We start from the raw sequence: 25,000 nt of genomic DNA on the forward strand, positions 1-25,000 counted from the left end.
CAATCTACTTTGTAAATGTTTAAATATAAAATAAAACCCTGGGATATCTAAAAAAAATAACTCATTTTTTGGAGCAGGAGGATAAATATAATTGTTTATCCCATCAGTTTCACCTCGGCTTCACTTCAAGTCCGCCACTTACTCTTTCATGTTGGCAAAAGCACAGCAATGACTGGGATAAGTCAGCCGAGCGTCCACCAACTTGGCGAGTTTGTCCAGAGCTGGTAACTTCTTCAGATGATAAGACCTTTCTGCCACCAAGATTTGGATAAATTCCAGTCCATGGACAGGGAGATGCTCCAATGCTGTTGATGATATATCTCTATGAAAAAAGACATTACATTTACTACTACAGGCTACTACTGTGTTAGGCATTAGTCAGCTGTGATTGGCTGTAGCTACCACCTGCTTCAAACACAATAAGGGAATGACAGCTGAGTGAGTTGTGCACCCCCTGCCTACACTGCGCCCTGAGGCTGGAGCCTCTTTCACTTCTGCCTCGGCCCGGGCCTGCGCCCCCTCCTACACTGCGCCCTGAGGCTGGAGCCTCTCTCACTTCTGCCTCGGCCCGACCCTGGCACCAATTATTGTAGGGATTATATAGGTCTTTAGTACCTATAAAATGTACAGTATGCAGTGTTCTCCCCAGAATTTTTTTCCCAGCCAGGTGCCATAAAAAAGTAGCCGGGTGGGGCATTATGGAGGAATACAGGCCCAGCGCCACTCTGCTTAATGCATAGGAGGAGGTGATCGGATGACAGCCGGGTGGTCACTAAAATTAGCCGGGGGGACCATCCAGGGGAGAACACTGGTATGCAATGTCTTTTCCCTAATGTCTGGCTTTTTAAGGATCTAAAGCTAGAAACTTCCTCAAAAAACGTACCTTGCTTCACCCGAACCTCTGCCTGTACTCTACACCTAACGTTATCATTATTGTGCCAAACCCTAAACAACTCCTCTGCCCTGTATCCATCTTTCTGATATCTCTATCCATTACCTGTTTCTGTTAATCCCTAACCATTACGTTTACTCCACGGTAACATTCTCTCTGAAAAAGGCAGGATTTTTAGCAGAGGATATCCAGAACCGAGGCACTAAAAAAACCCCTAAAAATAATTGTAACTATTTATTATATAAACAAGATCATGCATAAGATAATAGAAAAAAATGTAAAAAAATCACCTTATATACTCTTGTATAAGCATAATTTTTCAGCACAAAAATTGTGCTGAAAAGTTGCCCCCTCGGCTTATATGCGAGTCATTGGAGCTGAGCGGATGGTAGAGCAGGTTTTGTTACTGGCAGAGGAGTGTAAGGATAGTGCACTAGTGATCCTGCTCTTGCCAGCTGGCTCCCTGCTGTGACCCCCATCCCCTGCAGCATGGTGTGCAGAGTGCGCTGCTCAAACCTACCTGTATCCCCCGGCTTGTGGAGCGGGGCGTGCAAGCAACATGTCAGCAGTGTAATGTTCGGGGATTCTTCCTGTGTGGTAATCGCTGTGTCTCATATCTATGACATCATCAAGTGGCGTCTTGAGACACAACTATCAACCTTGGGGCACATCTGGCTATGGGGAGGGGGACTGACTTGTACTGGGGGCACATCTGGCTACTGTGGAGGGGGCTATACTGGGGCGGGGGCTTATACACGAGTCAATCACTTTTTCTTGGTTTCTAAGGAAAAAGTGGGTACCTCAGCTTATATGCAGGTTGGTTTATAGGTGAGTATATATCAGGCATGGGCAAAATTGGCCCTCCAGCTGTTAATCAACTACAAGTCCCACAATGCATTTGCCTTTGAGTCATGACTGTGGCTGTAAGACTCCTGTAATGCATTGTGGGACTTGCAATCCCTTAACAGCTGGAGGGCCAAGTTTGCCCATGCCTGGTATATATGGTATTTAACAGACAAACTGAGATTTTATAGTAAAATAATTGAGAAATAAAGTGGAAAAAACTAAACAAAGTCTGAGCAGTCTTAGAGAATTACCCTGTACATTGGAATTGTACGTCCCAGGAAGGAGTTGTGAGAAAATTCCTTCTGAGAGTCCAAGTAAAGAGTTGGGCCCCCTGTCCAGTTGGGTCAGTAGATGGATCAAGGGTGAGCTGAAGACAAGCGAGGACGGACAAGAATGGTCTGTGTCGGAGGTGTAACTACAATTCATGGGGCCCCAGAAAACTTTGATTCCCTCCCCCCCCCCATGTTCCCACCCCTTTCCTTGGCTCCCCTGGTGACCCTCACAGCCTGGGGGCCCATCTCACAAGGGGTCATACAACAAGTGTGGCCATATGGATCTTCACACCCATAACAAGTGCAGCCACCAAACACCTAATCTGAAGTATATTCCCCTGTATCAGAGGAAGAGAAGGTTAGTATTTGGGGGGCCCTCACAGCTCTGGGCCCCCCTGCAGTTGCAGGGGCTGCTCCGCTTTATTTACGCCCCTGGTTTTAATGCTAACTCTGGTACTGGAAGCATAAGAAAAAATATACATCTATTATTATCATTGATTTATATCATACTAGCTGATGGCCCGGCGTTGCCCGGGAATGTATCTGGCTGGTGTTGGCTCTGCCCACTTTTTCTAACCCTAACACTCAATTACTCAATGGCCAAGTTTGTGAGCTTTACAGTCTTTGTTGTGACTGTAAAGTTGTGTGATTACTTCATCCTACTACCAACTACTGAATCTGAGAGAGCCTAAGCGCTTTGAGTCCAATGGGAGAAAAGCGCTATAGAAATGTTATTGAATTGTATTTTATTTGGCATCAATAATTTGCATTGAAATGAAACAAATCTGATTGGCTGTTTGTGGCTCCACCCCCTTTTCTGAATTTTAACCCCAGTCACCCAATGACCAACTGTACCAGGTTTGAGGCTTGTGCCATTAACAGTGCAAGAATGGCAGCAATGAAATATTCCCCTTGAAAATCAACAGGTGAAGTTTGATTGGCTGTTGTAGGCACCACCCACTTTCCTGAATATTAATCCCAGTCACCCAGTGACCAACTGTGCAAAGTTTGAGAACCCTGCCAATAACAGTGTAAGAATGGCTGCAGTTTACATTTTCTCAGTGAAATTTGTATTTGTCTCGGCCCAGTTTTTGGTTATGGGGATAAAAAGTGTCCTGTATGTTATTCCAGGTAATGTACTATGTGTGTGCCAAATTTCATTCAAATCCGTTCAGCCATTGTTGCGTGATTGGATGTTTGGATTTTTGTTGCTCAAACGTCTAAACATCCAAACTTTCCCATTTATAATATTGGTAAGATATTATTGGCTTTCTGGATTTTGCGGCGCCCCCTCTCCAGAGTTCCTGGTACTGCTCCTTGTCAGTATTATTATCACACTCATTATGGCGTCTAACAGTCCTACCTTTTAAATGAAATATCAGCAGTAAAACTTTTATGATGCGTTTATGTTAATCCCGGAGTCGTTTTCTCATTACCAACCAGCAAATTGGACTGCGTTCTCCGATGGAATAAATAATACATTCGAGCAGCATGGTAGATTAATTATTTTACGAATTATTAATAAATGTCTGGAAGTAAAATAAGATAAAATAAATAAATAAACGATTATTGTACTTACAAACGCTCTGGTCCGATAGCTCCCTTCAAGGCATCATTATGAAAACGTTGTAGATTTTTGTTGTCATTAAGAAACCTGCATGCAACAGATATTAATTACAGGAGGGTTTCTCAATAGGGGTTTCGGTTTTTTAATAATTCTGAATATAATGACTTCTCCTCGTGTTCCGCGCAAGATTAAGAAGCCGCTAATTGTTGCCCGTGGCCGGCTGACCAAGAGACATTAAGGTGAAAATAAGTCTTGAGAGTTTTAATAAATCCGAACTGAATTTTGAAATGAAGAGTGTTTATCCTGCTTCTGGGTAGATGCGCAGGTCCCTTAACACTTCAGCAGCCAATTTATTTAGAGGCTTGCAAGAGCTCCAGGCCAATTCATGTTAGCACATTTTTTTTTCATTTGTTACATTTCCCTGCTACTAATTAGTACTGCTGTAATGTGTATTTATGGCCAATTGTCACTAGGGGGCAGTGTGAGACAATAATAGAGGACTTCTGCGTTCAGTTTCTATATTTTCTGCTAGCAGAGAGACATCAAATCATTCAAAGAATTTACAGCACAAAGAGTTCTGCTGGCTGAGGTCAAAAGCAGAGCACTTATCTCACACAGGATAATTCCTTTGAAACTCCTAATGTTTTTTTTTTTACTGTTTTATTGTTTTTGTTCAATGACACATTCATTGAAATATGCCTGAGCTAAAATCTTTGAACAATTGACCGTTTTTATCTCTTTTCTGCTCTCAGAAGCCATTTTCTGCCAGGATAAGTGTTTTATAGTTGTAATTTCTTATCAGTGAGGGTCACACTGTAGTATGACCCAGTCCTGACTAAGATAGGAACTGCCACTTACACACTCTAAAGGCTCATACACACATCAGACCATAGTCTTTGGAAAATGAAAGATCACAGACCAATCTTACCACCCTTCATGTAGTATGAGAGCCATACTCTACACAGTCTATTCTATGGAGCTGAACTCCCCATCAGACAGAAATCTTACCACCCTCCATGTAGTATGAGAGCCATACCTACACAGTCTATTCTATGGAGCTGCACTCCCCATCAGACAGATATCTTACCCCCTTCCATGTAGTATGAGAGCCATACCTACACAGTCTATTCTATGGAGCTGCACTCCCCATCAGACAGAAATCTTACCCCCTTCCATGTAGTATGAGAGCCATACTCTACACAGTCTATTCTATGGAGCTGATCTCCCCATCAGACAGAAATCTTACCCCCTTCCATGTAGTATGAGAGCCACACTCTACACAGTCTATTCTATGGAGCTGAACTCCCCATCAGACAGAAATCTTACCACCCTCCATGTAGTATGAGAGCCACACCTACACAGTCTATTCTATGCAGCTGCACTCCCCATCAGACAGAAATCTTACCCCCTTCTATGTAGTATGAGAGCCACACCTACACAGTCTATTCTATGGAGCTGCACTCCCCATCAGACAGAAATCTTACCCCCTTCCATGTAGTATGAGAGCCACACCTACACAGTCTATTCTATGGAGCTGCACTCCCCATCAGACAGAAATCTTACCCCCTTCCATGTAGTATGAGAGCCACACCTACACAGTCTATTCTATGGAGCTGCACTCCCCATCAGACAGAAATCTTACCCCCTTCCATGTAGTATGAGAGCCATACTCTACACAGTCTATTCTATGGAACTGAACTCCCCATCAGACAGAAATCTTACCACCCTCCATGTAGTATGAGAGCCACACCTACACAGTCTATTCTATGGAGCTGCACTCCCCATCAGATAGAAATCTTACCCCCTTCCATGTAGTATGAGAGCCATACCTACACAGTCTATTCTATGGAGCTGCACTCCCCATCAGACAGAAATCTTACCCCCTTCCATGTAGTATGAGAGCCATACTCTACACAGTCTATTCTATGGAGCTGATCTCCCCATCAGACAGAAATCTTACCCCCTTCCATGTAGTATGAGAGCCACACCTACACAGTCTATTCTATGGAGCTGCACTCCCCATCAGACAGAAATCTTACCCCCTTCCATGTAGTATGAGAGCCACACCTACACAGTCTATTCTATGGAGCTGCACTCCCCATCAGACAGAAATCTTACCCCCTTCCATGTAGTATGAGAGCCACACCTACACAGTCTATTCTATGGAGCTGCACTCCCCATCAGACAGAAATCTTACCCCCTTCCATGTAGTATGAGAGCCATACTCTACACAGTCTATTCTATGGAGCTGAACTCCCCATCAGACAGAAATCTTACCATCCTCCATGTAGTATGAGAGCCATACTCTACACAGTCTATTCTATGGAGCTGAACTCCCCATCAGACAGAGATCTTACCCCCTTCCATGTAGTATGAGAGCCACACCTACACAGTCTATTCTATGGAGCTGCACTCCCCATCAGACAGAGATCTTACCCCCCTCCATGTAGTATGAGAGCCACACCTACACAGTCTATTCTATGGAGCTGCACTCCCCATCAGATAGAAATCTTACCCCCTTCCATGTAGTATGAGAGCCATACCTACACAGTCTATTCTATGGAGCTGCACTCCCCATCAGACAGAAATCTTACCCCCTTCCATGTAGTATGAGAGCCATACTCTACACAGTCTATTCTATTGAGCTGAACTCCCCATCAGACAGGAATCTTACCCCCTTCCATGTAGTATGAGAGCCATACTCTACACAGTCTATTCTATTGAGCTGAACTCCCCATCAAACAGGAATCTTTGCAAGATGCTGCACACACATTGTTGTACACATGCAACAGATCAGTATCTGCAAAAGATCCATTCCTGCAAAATGCATTCATAGTCTGATATCTGCAGATCATCATACACACCTTGTTTAACAGACATTCATCTGCAGATCCGATCCACCAGGATGGATTTTCAGATCTGCAGATGAGTGTCTGATCTGCAGACAGAGGTGGCCTTAGAGTACGCGGGGCCTGGGGCGAGTGTCATATGCGGGGCCTAGAGATATATGCTGTGGATACACACGTTGTGGAAGCACACACTCTGTATAGGTTAGATAGGTAGGTGCCTCCAGTATAGGTTAGATAGGTAGGTGCCCCGCAGTATAGATTAGATAGGTAGGTGCCCCGCAGTATAGATTAGATAGGTAGGTGCCCCGCAGTATAGATTAGATAGGTAGGTGCCCTGCAGTACAGATTAGATAGGAAGGTGCCTGCAGTATAGATTAGTTAGTTAGGCACCCCGCAGTATATATTAGATAGGTGCCTGCCGTATAGATTAGATAGATAGGTGCCCTGCAGTATATATTAGACAGGTAGGTGCCCTGCAGTACAGATTCGATAGGAAGGTGCCTGCAGTATAGATTAGTTAGGTAGGTACCCCGCAGTATATATTAGATAGGTGCCTGCAGTATAGATTAGGTAGGGTGGTGCCCTGCAGTACAGATTAGATAGGTGCCTGCAGTATAGATTAGATAGATAGGTGCCAGCCTGCAGTATAGATTAGATAGGAAGGTGGCTGCAGTATAGATTAGATAGGTAGGTAGGTGCTGCAGTATAGATTAGATAGGAAGGTGGCTGCAGTATAGATTAGATAGGTAGGTGCCTGCAGTATAGGCTAGATAGGAAGGTGGCTGCAGTATAGATTAGATAGGTGCCTGCAGTATAGATTAGATAGGTACCTGCAGTATAGATTAGATAGGTACCTGCAGTATAGATTAGATAGGTGCCTGCAGTATAGGTTAGATAGGTGCCTGCAGTATAGGTTAGATAGGTGCCTGCAGTATAGGTTAGATAGGTGCCAGCCTGCAGTATAGGTTAGATAGGTGCCTGCCTGCAGTATAGGTTAGATAGGTGCCAGCCTGCAGTATAGATTAGATAAGTGCCAGCCTGCAGTATAATTAGATAGGTGCCAGCCTGCAGTATAGGTTAAATAGGTGCCTGCAGTATAGGTTAGATAGGTGCCAGCCTGCAGTATAGGTTAGATAGGTGCCTGCAGTATAGGTTAGATAGGTGCCAGCCTGCAGTATAGGTTAGATAGGTGCCAGCCTGCAGTATAGATTAGATAGGTGCCAGCCTGCTGTATAGATTAGATAGGTGCCAGCCTGCAGTATAGGTTAGATAGGTGCCTACAGTATAGATTAGGTAGGTGCCTGCAGTATAGGTTAGATAGGTGCCAGCCTGCAGTATAGATTAGATAGGTGCCTGCAGTATAGATTATATAGGTAGGTGTGCCCCGCAGTATAGATTATATAGGTAGATGCCCTGCAGTATAGATTAGATAGGTAGGTGCCCCGCAGTACAGGTTAGATAGCAAGGTGGCTGCAGTGCCGGGGAGAGCGGGCATAGTTGTTAAAACTCACGTGTCTCCGAGTTGTTAAAACTCACGTGTCTCCGATGCTTTCACAGCTACCATCTGTTTCCTCTCCCAGCATCTGTGTATTGGTAACAGTGCCCCCCTGTGGTGACATGCGGTCACGTCATCATAGGGGGCGCTGTTACCAATACACAGATGCTGGGAGAGGAAATAGATGGTAGCTGTGAGAGCATCGGAGACACGTGAGTTTTAACAACTATGCCCGCTCTACCCAGCACTGCAGAGGGTGCGGGGCCTCCTCAGACGCGGGGCCTGGGGCGATTGCCCCACTTGCCACCCCCAAAGGCCGGCTCTGTCTGCAGATGAATGTCAGTTAAACAAGGTGTGTATGAGGATCTGCAGATCTCATGGACTATGAATGCAATTTGCAGAAACGGATCTTTTGCAGGAACAGATCTTTTGCAGATACTGATCTTTTGTGTCTGTACAGCATCTGTGTGTGCTGCATCTTGCAAAGATTTTTTTTCTGATGGGGAGTTCAGCTCCATAGAAAAGACTGTGTAGAGTATGGCTCTCATACTACATGGAAGGGGGTAAAATTGGTCTGTGAGCTTTCATTTTCCAAAGTCTATAGTCTGAAGTGTGTATGAGCCTTAACTCTTTCAGACAGAAAAAGAAAAAAAGGAACACAGCTTAGTTATTAGTGTGCTAGGCACTGTACATACACACGTCTATCTCATCATGTCACATGTCACTTCGGGTATCCTTTAAAGGTAATTATGAGGGTTTCTGGCGCTTATAACAGGGGCAAACGCAGGATTTGTAAGGGGGGGGGGTTCCTGAAAGGTCCAGAAGCACGTATGTCCCGAGTGCTTCCGAATACAGGTGGCTCCATACTGCCCATGCACAAAAGTGCGCTGGCGTATTACGGAGCTGCCTATCTTTGGAAGTACTCAAGGACACGAGTGTTTCTGAGGGCTTCTGGTAGCAGCAAATGTGAACGGGGTACAGCGCTGGAACAACTCCCCAAGAGAGGAACAGGAGATAGACTTAGTTTGGACAATTCAGTGGAATATGCTACATAGTGTCACATAGCGCAAGCGATACCCATATGATGCAGGGATATATGCATCTGCGGAAGATGTCGGCGCTACATAAATACTAAATAATAATATTTTGCCTCACCAGGATTGCACTTTTATTTAGCTTTCCTGTATGACAAGAAGACACAGCCAGCTCTAGGGGAAGAGGGAAACAAAGGTGAATGAGGGAGGGCTGGTGCACACCAAGAGGGCTTCTGAGCGTTTTTCAAATCAACAGTGATTTGAAAAGCGCTTGACTAATGTTACCCTATGTGGGTGTTCCCACAGCAGCGTTGTGATTTTTTCAAAATCGCAGGTATACTGCATGTAGCATGTTTTTGAGCAATTCATTCAAAAATCGCTCTGAAAATCACTTCACAAAATCACACTCACAAATTGCTAGCGATTGCTATTGTCATTTTGGCGTTGCACTAGCCCAGAGAGAGGAGTGGAGAAATTGAGAATAGCCTGAGATGGAGCAGAGAACTTATCTGTATTGCCCTCCCACATCACACAGGCTACTTGCCTGTAATCGGACTCCTGTCCCTGTCAGTCTCTCACACAAGTCAGAAAGAAGCCCTCCTGGAGTCTAGGGACTGTCAAAAACTTTTCAGCTTGTTAAACACCTTACCCACACATGCAGTCATTATAACAATGGGGAGAGACCAGACAGATGTTTGCCCACGGACCCTGAGTCCAGGCAAGCTCTGCATCATGCTGTGCATATTTACCAGCTTGCCTGCACTCTAATTTCATCATGTTGGACACTTCTGTGCTGTGGAGAGTCCAGGACTCCATAATCAACATTCTCTCACTGCAGGCTGCATCTTCTTGTGAGGGAAGCTGGGCTGCCTCTCTCATTCTATTAGCTGGAGGGAAGCACCAGAAGTAAGAAGGGAGGGAGAATGAGGCTGTTTATATTATGCGGGCTTCCCTGGCTGAATACACAGCTCAGTGCAGGGGGGAGGTTCCAGACACCCGGAATAGCCCCCTCAGTTCGCCAGTGTATAAGCAGGCACTACATTTTCAGGATTAGCGCTGTGGCAGCCAGAGGTTTGCAGTAGAGAATATATTTATCTCACCTGTTGCTGAGATCTCTTTTTGAGTTTCCAATATTCAGAACCATTAGAGTTACTGTGCAATCCCTCTTAGGCACCCAGACAGCAACAGCAGCTCCAACAGTTCTGAATGTTTAAAAGTGGAGTCACTCCTCTCCTAATAATCCACTCACACGGTTGTGACATTTAATCCACAAAGGGAATCTGAAACAAGCGTACGCGCTTTGGGTCTTCAGGTTGAAAAAGGGCTTGTTGTGTTTGATAGGGAGGAACTTTTTGTTTTCGGGCAAATTATGATTTCCGAGTTTTCGATCGGAAGTTGGCTTCGGTATGCAGAGATCGGAATACCGCAAAATGCAGCATTACCGAGAATCTGACATTCTTGGTCGATCATAAGACTCAGGCATTGGTACATCTGCAGAATGTAGAATTGTACCGCAAAAATTGGATTACCACTAAAATTTGGCCGTTACCACCATCGCCGTGCCCGGTTAGCACACGGCAATCTAACCGGTACTTCTGCCCCTGGAGTATAGCATGTATTGCACTATTAGTGCAACTTGCTCTACCAAGGTATTGTGTGCATCGCTAGTATATTGTACATCATGCAAACAGCGCAATGCACATTCCCCTAGCAACGTGTGCATTTCCTGGGTGACACGGATGGTGCTAATTGTACAACCCGTGCTCTGTCAGTGGTGTCGGCAACATTTCTGTGCGCTCCCTGCACACTGGCATTTTACTATCTTATAGGGACTATTAGTGGTGCCCGTAATGGGTCAATTCCGATGACGCCAAATTTCACGTCATTACGATCACGATGCATAATTGTAAATTATAATGTGTAATTATGCATAGGTGTAATTTCTGCCCACCACTGGTGACTGTGGCCCCATTGTGACAATTACAGAAGACACATTGCTGTGTGAATGCAACAAAAGCAATGTAACCCAGGTGCCAACAAGTGTAACATATAGAAGACTTTTAATTGTCTATTGAAAGTGGAACCTGAACTCAGAACTTCCTCTCTGCTCTGAAAGATAAGCAACAGCTTAATAACCTTTACTTCCAGGATCCATAAATCTACTTTTACACCTCTTTAAACAGTAATAAACCTCTGTTACATTGAAGGAGTCTGACTTTTGTCCTAATTTGGTTTTAATTAGTGTATTTCAACATCACTTCAGAGTAGATGGCAGGGGCATAACTAGAAATCACAGGGCCCCCTGCGAAACTTTGCATGGTGCCCCCGCCCACACTCCTCAAGCATCACTACAGTATACAGCACTTGGGGAGGGGTAGAGAGGCTGGGGCGGGGCTCTGCAGACTCCTCCAGCATCACTACAGTACTGAGCACATGGGGAGGGGTGGAGAGGCTGGGGGCGGGGCTCTACAGACTCCTACAGCATCACTACAGTACTGAGCACATGGGGAGGGGTGGAGAGGCTGGGGGCGGGGCTCTGCAGACTCCTCAAGCATCACTACAGTACACAGCACTTGGGGAGGGGGTGGAGAGTCTGGGGGCGGGTCTCTGCAGACTCCTCCAGCATCACTACAGTACACAGCGCTTGGGGAGGAGAGGCTGGGGGCGGGGCTCTGCAGACTCCTCCAGCATCACTACAGTACACAGCACTTGGGGAGGGGTGGAAAGGCTGGAGGTAGAACAGGCTGCACACAAGAGCCTGCTACACACGGAATAGGGACTGTCTACAAATCTTTATCTGCAAAACTTTGTATGATTCCTTATCAGTGGCTGAGCAGATGCAGTCATTAGAACAACTGAGCAAAGAGCAGAAAGTTTTTTCTCTCCTTGCCATGGCCTATGGCGACACTCTGCGGGGAGGAGGGAAGCCCCCCCCCTCCCTCACCTCAGGCTTTCCCCTCTGCGCTCCCCTACAGCTTCAATAGTGCAGCGGAGCGGCGGGCAGCGGCAGGCAAACATACCTTCCGTGCGTTCCAGCACGGACACTTCTCGCTCTAGTGACTGACGCGACTTCCTGTATAAAACAGGAAGTCACATCAGTCACTAGAGCGAGAAGCGTCTGGACGCACAGAAGGTATGTTTGCCTGCCGCTGCCCGCCGCTCCGCTCGCTGCACTTGTATAGCTAGAAGCAGGAGGGGAGCACAGAGGGGAAAGCCCGAGGTGAGGGAGGGGGGGGGGACCTTCTCCCCTCTCCCCGCCAAGTGTGGCATGCTGTCTGCGACCCCTCCAGCCTCCCAAAACGGCCACGAGCGGGCTCCGGGGGGCACTGGGGGAGGGGGGCTCGCTCACAATTTCTGCAGGGGGGCCCGGGGGCTCTTAGTTACGCCCCTGCTCCTTGCCCTTAGTTCTCACTCTGTCAGGACAGGGCCCCCTGTGGCTTCTGGGCCCCCCTGCGGCTGCATCCCTTGCAGGGTCTATTGTTACGCCTCTAGTACATGGTAAGTATACAGTGTGGGGTAAAGGACTGTTTCTTAGATAGGACTATTTTTAACATTGACTCTCAAGCAACCCAAACTACACTTATCCGGTATCAGCCAATCCCCATTGGTACCGGACAATGGGGGGGTTTAATATTAATATATAATATATAAATATATATTTAGTCACTCCTGCTGCTAATGGCACATTTCTGTTTCCACCGTATCGAGCTTTTACATACAAAAACTAAAGGCAATATTTTAGGGAGTTGAAGCAAATATTTCACAAAGCAATGTGCTTCTGTGGTTGTTACATAGATGCCATTGGTACGCAGACTTACCCCCCAAAGTCAACCCCCCAAAAATCTATGTATTTTTCATGATAGATGCCCTTGAATTGGCGCAGCTTCAAATCTATAGCATTTCGCATAGGAACTTTAGAACTGAAGCCAATGCTGCTGGTCAGACACAAAGTTCTCAACTTCAACAGCGATATAATAAAGAAATATACCTACAGTTCACCCAGCTTGGTTCCGTTGAATGCATAGTTCTTTATTTCTCTTAATCCATTCCTAAAAAGTTTCCTAAGAAGTGAGGACATTGCCAAAGAGAAGGTCATGTTAGCACAAAGGACAGCTGAACTAACACAAGAAGGAGTAAACTCTACGATAAGTGCCGTCATGGATATAACAAAGAAAATCACAGCACAATTTTTAAAACATTTTAATTACGCTTAAAGAGGAGCTGTGGTGAAAATAAGATCATACCTAAAATTGCTTATTGCTTACAATATTAATTTATAGATTATTTAGTCAGTGTTTGCCCATTGTAGAATCTTTCCTCTCTCTGATTTACATTCTGACATTTATCGCGGGTGGTGAAATCTTTAGTTCTGCCAGGTGATCTGTGCAGAATGTTCATTACTGAGAGTTCTATGCACAGAGGGAGGTATTGCTTGCTTGGCCATTGGAAACAGCTGATATTTCCCACAATGCAACAAGGTTCACACACAGCAAACTGTCAGGACCATGGTCATGACATCACACTGTGGGAGGGGTTTCTTTCACCACAATATCAGCCATACAGACTTCCTGTCTTAATGATCTATTTGAAAAAAGGTGAAGATTTCTCGTGGGAAAGGGGGTGTCAGCTACTGGTGATTGGGATGAAGTTTAATGAATCCTGGGTTAATGTTCCTCTTAGTAGAAATCTGACAGAAGTGACAGGTTTTGGACTAGTCCATCTCTTTATAGGGGATTCTAAAGGAATATATTTATTTTCAAAAGCACTTAGTGAATGGAAGTTGCTCTGTCCAACTGCCAAAAAACTGTGTAGCGAGCAGGACAGCTGGCCAGCATCATTGTTTAAATCATATTTAGGGAATATCTTTATAAAGAACAAAAGCCTTGCTGAGAATCCCTTATGAAGAGATGGACTAGTCCAAAACCTGTCACTTCTGTCAGATTTCTACTATCTACTGTAAGTGACAGCAACATAGGAGAAAAGTAATTTATGGCTCATTTTACTCTGGAAAAAATGTACTTCTTATTTGTCTATGTTTGCACATATTTTACATTTTACAATTTCTCGCCATAGTGCCCCTTTAAGTACAAGTAAACTAACATTTGAAATCACAAGGATATAATAGGCAGCTATTTTTTACTTACAGAGTGACAGATTCGTTGTTCATGTCTTGAAAGGCATTGGCTGGTATTGAAGTTATGTGCAGGTTTTCATAAATCTCCCTGTACAGAAGAATGGCCAGAATTAGAGACCGATGTCATAGTTCTTTGGAATCTGTAAAATCCCATCTTTTTTAGCTGAAATCTGATTGGCTGCTGGGAGCGACGCCTTCCCACGGCTTTGTTCCTAATGTTATACCTGATTGCCATTATTATGCTTCATTGTGCAGGGCCGCTGCGCTGCTCAGGAAACATTGGTGGATCATAAAGTGCTAAAGCAAGTTAAAAGCTTTCCTGGTAACACATTGCCTTGCTCGCCAACAAAGAGGCGTTTTCTTCTTTTCTTCCGCTCCCTTTCCTCAGCCTGTTCCTTTTTATGATTTGCTTCTAACTACTACTTTTTTCTGTTCACATCAAAGTTTTCTGTTCATATCATACTTAACTTTTTGAGGTAAGAAAGAGGTACACCTTTAGGACACGCCACTGCCACTCTACTAGTCACACCTCCTGCCACACCTCTAACCATGCCATACCACACCCCTAGTCACACTTACCACAAAGACTTTATGGACAAAACCTAATTCTTGCTTTCTAGTATCACTACTTGTTATATCATTTTTTTTAAATACATCAGTTTAGAGTCTCCTAAAGACGTTTTTACCATATTCCCCAAAAATAAGACACTGTCTTATATTAATTTTTGCACCAAAATATGTGCTAGGGCTTATTTTCAGGGGATGTCTTATATTTCTATAAACACACAAGGTCCTGTGCTGTGTGTCCTCCTGCCTACCTCCCTGTACTGCCTCTTCCTCTGCTGGATCCACCTCTTGTGTGCCCCTGTGTCTCCCTTATACCCTTAGTGTCCTGGTGTCCCCCTCTGTACCCGTGTCCTCCTATTTCCTGTCCCCCGTGCCCTCCTGGTGTCCCCCGTGTCCTCCAATTTCCCCCCTGCATTCTCTTTTTATCACCCAGCTCTATGCCTCTGTGTCCCCAAGCTTCCGCCTATGGGGAAGAAGTATGGCAACTTGTCTCTCTCAGGGCTCCAGTAAGAACACAGGTCGCCATACTTCTTCCCCTAACTACAGCTAGGGCTTACTTTCAGGGTAGGGCTTATATTTTGAGCATGCCCAAAATTCTTGCTAGGGCTTATTATGGGGGGGGGGGGGGGGGTGTCTTAATTTCAGGGAAAGAGGGTAGTAACACAATATATATATTTACACAGAGCAGTACATCAGTCCTGAAAGAGGGACAAATGAGCATGAAAAAGAAAAAAACAGAGGGATTTGGTGCCAAGAAAATGACTGCCCCTCTGTAAAAAGGGACGCTTGTTCTTTACCGTTCTCACAACCACAGACATAAGATTTCAACATGATTGATTGTTTCATCGATGTTAAGTTTTGGTAGACACACACAGTACCTCACAAAAGTGAGTACACCTCTCATATTTGTGTAAATATTTTATTATATCTTTTCATGGGATAACACTGAAGCAGTGACGTAGCAATAGAGGTGCAGAGGTAGTGACCGCATTGGGGGCCCTTGGGCTAGAGGGGCCCTGAGGGGCCCACCCCTCAACACAGTATTAGCTCTATATTGGTCACTTGCACTGGGGCCCATGGCTTCTTAGCTACGCCACTGCACTGAAGATATGACTCTTTAATAAAACGAAGTTCCCATTCATTAATATCAGTCCCCGTTAGAAAAACCGACAGCTTCTATGAGAAGCTGTTTTTCTGAACAAAAAAATAAATCACGTCCTCCCTATACTTCCTGTAAACGAGAGTGCTCGCTTACAGGATGGAATTTAAAAAAATGACTGTGGACATCTTGTGGCCAAATAGTAAAACTACATGTATATACATTTTTTTCTCCACACAAACAAAATAAATTACATTTAAAATTACCTCCCACACCAAAAAAATACCCAAATAATATTTTTAACTAAAAAAAAAGTAAAAAAAAATACAATTTAACTTTTTTAATATGCATGTCAAGAGGGTATATTACTAATATTTTGTACATAGTGATGGACGCAAAACTGAAAAAATGCACCTTTATTTCCAAATAAAATATTGGCCCCATACATTGTTATAGGGACATCATTTAAATGGTGTAATAACTGGGACAAACGGGCAATTAAAATATGTGGGATTTAATTAAGGTAGCATGTATTATTTTAAAGATATAATGTCGGAAAACTGAGAAATAATGAATTCTTTTCCATTTTTTTCTTAATATTCCTGTTTAAAATGCATTTAGAAAAAAATAATTCTTAGCAAAATGTATCACCCAAAGAAAGCCTCATTGGTGGTGGAAAATATAAGATATAGATCAATTAATTGTGATAATTAGTGATAAAGTTATTGGCGAATGAATGGGGAGGTGAAAATTGCTTGGATGCATAAGGTAAAAAATGATTTATAGTACCCCTATAATAGGGTTTTTTATTATACTGACCCCAATATTACCTTTTTTTCTTTTCTTCTTCTTTTTTTTTTTTTTTTAAAGAGCAGCCAAGGAGGTACTTTTTTACTCCTCCAGCTTAGGCCGGTCTCACTGGAGGGAAAATGGGCTGGGACCCCCTGCAATGTCCTCAAGGACCCCTGGGGTTCTAGGGAACCCTAGTTGAGAAAACCTGGCCTAGGCTATAAGAAGATTGCCAACACCCTGAAACTGAGTGTCGGCTCGGTGGCCAAGACCAGAGAGCAGTGTATACAGTACTCAATTTTCTGAAATACTGTATACCCTATGTACAGTATATCTAAAAAAAACTGCATGAATTAAAAATTGTTTTAGACTTAATCTGTTGTTAGACCGATATTGCCACTATTTCCATTTTATTATCACATTATTTGGAGGGACGTTGACATTTGATCTTACGGTTATGGCACGCGGTTGATACACATCACTGTCTTTTGAAGGTTAAATTGGTGCAATATTCTTCACAGAGCACGCAAAGTACTGTTGCCATGGTTACAAAGGAGAATTTGAGACTGCTGACAAATTGAAATGGAAATATATTTTTAATAACTGCAAAAAAGATTTGTGCAGTACAATGTCCAATGTATTTAGAGGCTTGCACGTGCTCCAGGCAAATTTATTTTAGTACATTTTTATTTCTTTATTTGTTAGATTTCCTTGCTTCTAATTAGTACTGCTGTAATGTGTATTTATGGCCACTTGTCACTAGGGGGCAGTGTGAGACAATAACAGAGGAATTCTGCTTTCGGTTTCTATATTTTCTACTAGTAGAGAGACATCTGCCGACTGAGATCAAACGCAGAGCACGTATCTCACACGAGATAATTCCTTTGAAGCAGCTAATGAGTTAATAGCAATTTTATAAAAGAAAATGGAGCTTGCCTTCAAAGCATAAGTAAGAGGCCTACGGTTATTTCACCAATCCTTCCGCTCCCTTGAGACTAGCCAAATAGTAAGCTGTAGACTGTACATAAAATGATCCCACATGAAGAGGAGGGAACAGCTGCCTCCTTTCCATCCCCCCCCCCCCACCTCTACAGATGGGCATCATGGCAAGAGTTCTCCACTCACTGTCCATACCCACACCATGGTATCTTGTGCGTTGTGTGTGGCCAGAAGCCGGGACTCTGAAGTCATCTCACAGTCTAGTGCTGAGGGGGTATTACAAATCCCATCACCATCCAAATCATGTTAGTTGGTGTTGTAGCTGCAGGGGGACATTCTTCAGGATTGCCCCAAGTCAGCTGCACAGTGATGATCGGGAACCTGCCTATCCTGACGGGAACTCCGCCCCTATTGGGAACCTGACTGCAGGTCAGAGGTCATGCTGTGCATTATGGGCTGGACATTTGCTGCATTGAAAACCGTGCAGGGGCATAACTACAAATCATCGGCACCTCCAGCAAACTTTGATACCCCCCCCCCCAGTGTTCCCACCCATTCTCTTACCTCCCCCTTGTGGCCCTCGCAGCCTGGGGGCCCATCTCACAAGTGTCATTACACAAGTGTGGCCATCAGGATCCTCACTCCCATAACAAGTGCAGCCACAAACACACCTGATCTGAAGAATGGAGCCCTTTATGGGAGGAAGGAAGGTTAGTAGTTGGGGCCCTCTTACAGCTCTGGGCCCCCTGGGATCGCAGGGGCTTCTCCGCCGTAGTTATGCCCCTGAAGCCATGTTGCTGTGAAATCTGTACCGGGGGGGGGGGGGGAGTTAAAGAGGAACTCCAGCCTAAACAAACATACTGTCATTAAGTTACATTAGTTATGTTAATTAAAATAGATAGGTAATATAATCTCTTACCCACCCTGTTTTAAAAGAACAGGCAAATGTTTGTGATTTGATGGGGGCAGCCATCTTTTTGGTTGAAAGGGGGTGACAGGGAGCATGAGACACAGTTCCACCTGCCCTGTGTCCTGATCACCCCTCCCAGCTGCACATGCTAGGCAACAAGAGCAACAGCATCAGAAATCTCATCATGTTTTGCACAGCATCAGGGGAAAATGCCCAGGCAGATTTTTAGCTTCTGTGCAGCTAAAAATGAGGCTTGGGTAAGAAAATGTTCTGATGCTGTGAAACTGTTAAAAAGACTCTGTAAAAAAAAATTCAGCCTTATTTCTTGTATCCTATAAGTTCCTATACCTGTTCTAATGTGCTCTGGCTTACTGCAGCCTTTCCTAGTTGCACTGTCTCTGTATTATATCTAATCTTTTTTTCCTTTGTCGAGCCATGTCAGCCCAGAGAGGAATGTACTGTGATAGGGAGAAGTTATGCACACCTCCCCCATGCCCCCTGCAGGCTCTGTGTGTGTGCTTTGTTTATTAGTCACAGCCAGCGTCTCTGCTCACAGCCAGCCTGTCTGTGACCTTGTGAACAGCCGTGAGTGCAGAAAGATCAGTTTATAGCCCAGACAAGCAGCTAAGGAAACAAGTGGGAGAAATATTACAGCAGTGAAGTCACGTTTGAGAGGAGCCACTGCAAACAGGCACCTGCTCTGATGATGCATTTCCTGTTTGGCGGCCATCTTCATCACAATGCATAAAACAGTGATTCTATCACCAAGAAAGCAGCAGGAGCAGCAAAAATGTCACAAAGGGGGCTAGGAGAAGACAACAAACCGTCTGGTATGTTTATTTATGTAAGATTTTCACTGTACACAGATTCTCTTTAAAGAAACACCAAGCCTTTTCAGTGCTGCTGAGTAGATTTTTAGTCGGGAGGTTCACTTTAAGGACATGGCAAAGGGCTAGTCTTGGTAAAGGCGGGGGGGACGGCGGTTTAGGGTAAAATGTTAGACAAATTTACATTGTAAATTCACTTTTCCCTTAGGAAAAATACATAAAATGAAATAAAAACAATCAGTAAAGTTGTTAGTTGGAACAGAACCATCATAGCTTCATGAATGAATTAAAAACAGCACACTTGGGAAATAGAGGTTTTACTTACAGATTGAAATGTAACTGTGTCGAGAAGATTTTTGTAACATCTGGAAATGTGTGGATCCCTGTGTTGCAGATGCTCCTAGATAACATAAAATACACAAATATAAACAGAAAAAAACACCATATATAACAAATCAGGTTTCTAATTTCAAAGAGAACCTGTATACAGAGAGCCGGGACAAGGTCCTCCAGCACCCAAGGCTGAGACACCAAAGTGCGCCCCTCCATCCCTCCCACCCCAGCTGTCACACACTGATTGCTATTAGACTAAGAAGCGCCACAGGGCCCACAACCTCCCCAACACCTTAATATCTAGTTATCTGGCTTGCAGTCACTGCTATGCATCCCCTTTTCTTATTTCTTTCTGCTTCAAACACAATTAGGAATGACAGCTGAATGAATTGTGCGCCCCCTCCTACACTGCGCCCTGAGGCTGGAGCCTCTCCAGCCTATGCCTCGGCCTGGCCCTGCCTGTATAGGTAAAGTTTAAAAATGAGCACCGTTCCTATTAATAAGAAATGACAGACTAAGCACTATTTATCTTGTGCAAGGACACAAAATAGGAAAGACCGAGAGCCACATATGGTGCAGATTATAACACGATTGAGGCCAGTAGATGAAATCAGACTGCAGACTCACAAGTCTGGGTCACCACTAAGGCAGTTATCAATAAAGTTTTTTTGAACTGCACTAATATAGACCTGTGTCTTCTATGGGGAGGTACAGCTACCACTACCACCCCATTTTTATCTATTCTAAAAGAGTTTTTATTCTGTTGGCGAATCTGTTCCAGTCATTTTCTAAGCACTATTTAGTCAAAATACTATGAAAACAATGCCCTGAAAAGATATTCATTGACCAGAACCTTTTTAAGTCAAAATTAGTTTTACTCTATTTTTCAGTAATTATTGGCTATACTATTCTTCTCCTCCACCCAGCGGCAGTAAAGTTAACCAACTAGCCATACATCTACAGTGGGATGCGGAAGTTTATCATGTAGGAAACACACACAGTGATTTTTGAGAAGTGAAATGAAGTCTATTGGATTTACAGAAAATGTGCAATAATTGTTTAAAATAAATTAGGCAGGTAAATAAATTTCGGGCACCACAAAAAGAAATTAAATCAATATTTAGTAGATCCTCCTTTGGAGAAATGACAGCCTCTAAATGCTTCCTGTAGGTTCCAATGAGAGTCTGGATTCTGGTTGAAGGTATTTTGGACCATTCCTCTTTATAAAACATCTCTAGTTCATTCAGGTTTGATGACTTCCGAAGCATGGACAGCTCTCTCTAACTCACACCACAGATTTTCAATTATATTCAGGTCTGGGAACTGAGATGGCCATTCCAGAACGTTGTACTTGTTCCCCTGCATGAAGGACTTAGTGGATTTTGAGCAGTGTTTAGGGTCTGTGTCTTGTTGAAAGATCCAGCCCCGGCGCAGCTTCAGCTTTATCACTGATTCCTGGACATTGGTCTCCAGAATCTGCTGATACTGAGTGGAATCCATGCGTCTCTCAACTTTGGCAAGATTCCCAGTCCCTGCACAGGCCACACAGCCCCACAGCATGATGGAAACACCACCATATTTTACTGTAGGTAGCCGGTGTTTTTCTTGGAATGGAACTCGATTTTAGTTTCATCAGTCCACAGCACCTTATTCCAAAATGAAGCTGGTTTGTCCAAATGTGCTTTAATTAGCATACCTCAAGCAGCTCTGTTTGTGCTGTGGGCAGAGAAAGGGCTTTCTCTGCATCACTCTCACATACAGCATCTCCTTGTGTAAAGTGTGCCGAATGGTTGAACAACGCACAGTCACTTCATCTTCAGCAAGATGATGTTGTAGGTTTTTGGTGCTGGTCTGTGGGTTGACTCTGACTGTTCTCACCATTTGTTGTTTCTGTTTATCCGAGATTTTTCTTGATCTGCCACTTTGAGACTTAACTTGAACTGAGCCTGTGGTTTTCCATTTCCTCAGTATGTTCCGAACTGTGGAAAAAGACATCTATAATCTCTGAGACAGCTTTCTGTATCCTTCCCCTAAACCATGATGGTGAACAATCTTTGTCTTCTGGGCATTTGAGAGTTGTTTTGAGACCCCCATGTTGCTACTCTTCAGAGAGAATTAAAAAAGACGAGGGAAACTTACAATTGACCCCCTTAAATACTCTTTCTCATAATTGGATTCACCTGTGTATGTAGGTCAGGGGTCACTGCCTAATTGTAGTTAAACAATTATTGCGCACTTTCTGTAAATCCAATAAACTTCATTTCATTTCTCAAATACCACTGTGTGTGTCTCCTATATGATATGTTTATCTAACATTTTTTATCGTAACAACCAACGACTTATACAGGAAAATGATGACAATTAACCAGGTTGCCCAAACGTTCGCATCCCACTGTAGCAGTGATGGGCAGATTCAACCAAGATCTCTGTCCGGCTCCTTGTCCGCTTGACCAACACGTTATGTAATAAATAGAGAAAGAAAAGGGCACATAGCGTAATCCAATAGGTTATCTGTTGCCCATCACCATACACGTGAAAGAACACCACCTAGTGCAGGGACACACTCCCCCCAATGTGCCCGCACTCACCCAGTCAGCCTCCTACCAATCCGGAGGTCTGGATATGTAGCATAGACAGGGGATGTGGCAAAATCACGTTTCCAGGTGTCAGCTCATCTAAAAACTTCAAAAGCGCCAAATAGTGTAAAACCTTTTTAATACGTTTAAAAGTAACAGATATACACTCACAAGCATCCAAGAGTCATAAAGCGTTTGGTACATGTATGGTCTGCGGTCCCGGGTAGCCGCTCGTACACACGCCGCCTCAGACCCTCTCGTCTTGCTGCTTCCTCATTCAGCCGATCACGTGACGTGGCTCCGTCCAATGCATTTCGTCAGCAAACTGACTCATCAGGGGCACACGTCACGTAGTTGTGCCGGCTGCTATATTCCCCTCTCTCCCTCCCACAATCCCCAAACCCCACCTCATATTAAATCATTAGATCATATAGGGGTAGGGGAGGCTTTCAGAGTAACAGGAACCCTCAGTGGAATAGGAGGCAGGAGCCACAACCATATCAACAATACCCCGTTCATACCCAGAATAGATATCAGCCACTTGCGGATGAGAGGAACTTTGGGCAGCCGCATTTTTTAGTCCCACGCCCCCGGTATTGGAGAGAAGGTTGGGAGGAGGAAGAATACCCAGGGGGGCAACCAATGACACCAAGAAAAAGAGGTGCAGGAGGGGAAGGAGACAGGAGAGCAGGTAGAAGGGAACAAAAGAAGAAGACAGTAGAGGGAGCAGGTATCTATATTTACCATTTATCTATATTTACTTGTCATTTATCAGTGCGCTCCACGTATTTATGTCATTTTTTTCTCCATAAGCGCAGACTCTACTTTCCTTGTTTTACTAGATTCAACCAAGAGACAGATCTCTCTCTGATTAAATCTGATCAGAGAGAGATCTGTCGGCTGCCCATACACCACTGGCCGATTCCCGATCAATTCCAGCATGAAATCTCTCAGGATGTTCATCCAATTCAATGATTAATTATCGAATTGGATGGTAGATTGGCCGCCAGGTTGCCTGATGTATGGCTATTGGCCACCTTAAAGGGAACCTAAACTGAGAAGGATATGGATTTTTCCTTTTAAAATAATACCAGTTGCCTGAATCGCCTGCTGATCCTGTGTCTCTAATACTTTTAGCCACAGCCCCTGAACAAGCATGCAGATCAGGTGCTCTGACTGAAGTCAGACTGGATTAGCTGCATGCTTGTTCCAGGGGTTTGATTCAGCCAGACAGCCACTACTGCAGCCAGAGACCAGCAGGACTGCCAGGCAACTGGTATTGTTTAAAAGGAAAGTGAAGAATGCCACAACTCTGCCCAATTACACATTTCCTGTTTCTGGGGTCAGGTGACTCATTAGTGTGAATGGCGAGAAAGTGTTTTAAATTTGGTGTTATTGATCGCACATTTCTGGTCATGGGAAGCTCAACATGGCAACTTGTGGCAGAGAATTCTCTGAATATCTTAAAAAAGAACTTTAAGATGCCCTGGGCTATAAGAAGATTGGCAACTAGTGATGTCGCGAACCTCCGATTTTCGGTTCGCGAACCTCCGCAGAAAGTTCGGTTCGCGAAAAAGTTCGCGAACCACAATAGACTTCAATGGGGATGCGAACTTAAAAATTTAGAAAAATTTCTACTGGCTGGAAAAATGATATAAAACATATTTCAAGAGATCTAATACCTGGAGGAAGCCTCTCCACCCTCCTCCCTCCAACCGGAGGGTCTCATCTGCCAGGGAATTATAGTATTTCAAAAGCCAGCTTACATACCGTGGCTGGGAATTGAACCCAGGTCTCAGTGTATGGTAGGTAACTAACATATCCATTATACCACCAACACTACTAGCTGAAGCTAGCCTAGCATGTACCATTTATGCTCAATCCAAGAGAAAAATTAGACAAGACAAATAACATTTATATCACACTTTTCTCCTGGCAGACTCAAAGCGCCAGAGCTGCAGCCACTAGGGCACACTCTATAGGCAGTAGCATGAAGACTTGCCTTAGGTCTCCTACTGAATAGGTGCTGGCTTACTGAACAGACAGAGCCAAGATTTGAACTCTGGTCTCGTGTGTCAGAGGCAGAACCCTTAACCATTACACCATTCAGCCTCTGCTTAAGGATTTGTAGCCAGGCATGGCCTTGCCTTTTGTGTTCAACAGTTGTCCAAAGAGAACCCCAGATAGCCAGGTAGATTCATCTCTCTCTCTCTAGTAGGGATGGTCACCGCTTTCCGCGGAATTGTATTTTTTAGCATAAATGGTACATGCTAGGCTGGCTTCAGCATGTAGTGTTGGTGGTACAGTGGCACTGTACTACCAACACTACATGCTGAAGCCAGCCTAGCATGTACCATTTATGCTCAAGCCATTTATGCTCAAAAATACGAGAGAGAGAGAGAGAGAGAGAGAGAGAGAGAGAGATTAATCTACCTGGCTATCTGGGGTTCTCTTTGGACAACTGTTGAATACAAAAGGCAAGGCCATGCCTGGCTACAAATCCTTAAGCAGTGGCTGGATGGTGTAATGATTAAGGGCTCTGCCTCTGACACAGGAGACCAGGGTTCAAATCTTGGCTCTGTCTGTTCAGTAAGCCAGCACCTATTCAGTAGGAGACCTTAGGCAAGTCTTCCTACTACTGCCTATAGAGTGTGCCCTAGTGGCTGCAGCTCTGGCGCTTTGAGTCTGCCAGGAGAAAAGGGTGATATAAATGTTATTTGTCTTGTCTAATTTTTCTTTTGGATTGAGCATAAATGGTACATGCTAGGCTAGCTTCAGCTAGTAGTGTTGGTGGTATAATGGATATGTTAGTTACCTACCATACACTAAGACCTGGGTTCAATTCCCAGCCACAGTATGTAAGCTGGCTTT

The 25,000-nt window shown here is 44.2% G+C and overlaps 1 protein-coding gene across 2 annotated transcripts in view; it reads right to left on the minus strand.

Annotated features, from left to right (window-relative positions):
- The window catches only part of LHCGR (luteinizing hormone/choriogonadotropin receptor), a 143,488-nt gene that overhangs the window by 36,060 nt on the left and 82,428 nt on the right, over window positions 1-25,000 (minus strand). Inside the window, exons 5-9 of one of the 2 annotated variants that reach the window (XM_068233068.1) lie at window positions 19,546-19,620; window positions 14,100-14,177; window positions 12,948-13,016; window positions 3,590-3,664; window positions 143-322 (exon numbers count right to left, since the gene is read on the minus strand). In XM_068233068.1, the coding sequence (XP_068089169.1) occupies window positions 143-322; window positions 3,590-3,664; window positions 12,948-13,016; window positions 14,100-14,177; window positions 19,546-19,620 (477 nt within the window). The remainder of the gene's footprint in view (window positions 1-142; window positions 323-3,589; window positions 3,665-12,947; window positions 13,017-14,099; window positions 14,178-19,545; window positions 19,621-25,000) is intronic. The other variant, XM_068233069.1, reaches the window with a different exon arrangement.

Source organism: Hyperolius riggenbachi, chromosome 4 (assembly GCF_040937935.1).
Source record: "Hyperolius riggenbachi isolate aHypRig1 chromosome 4, aHypRig1.pri, whole genome shotgun sequence".
Classification (NCBI taxonomy): Eukaryota; Metazoa; Chordata; class Amphibia; order Anura; family Hyperoliidae; genus Hyperolius; species Hyperolius riggenbachi.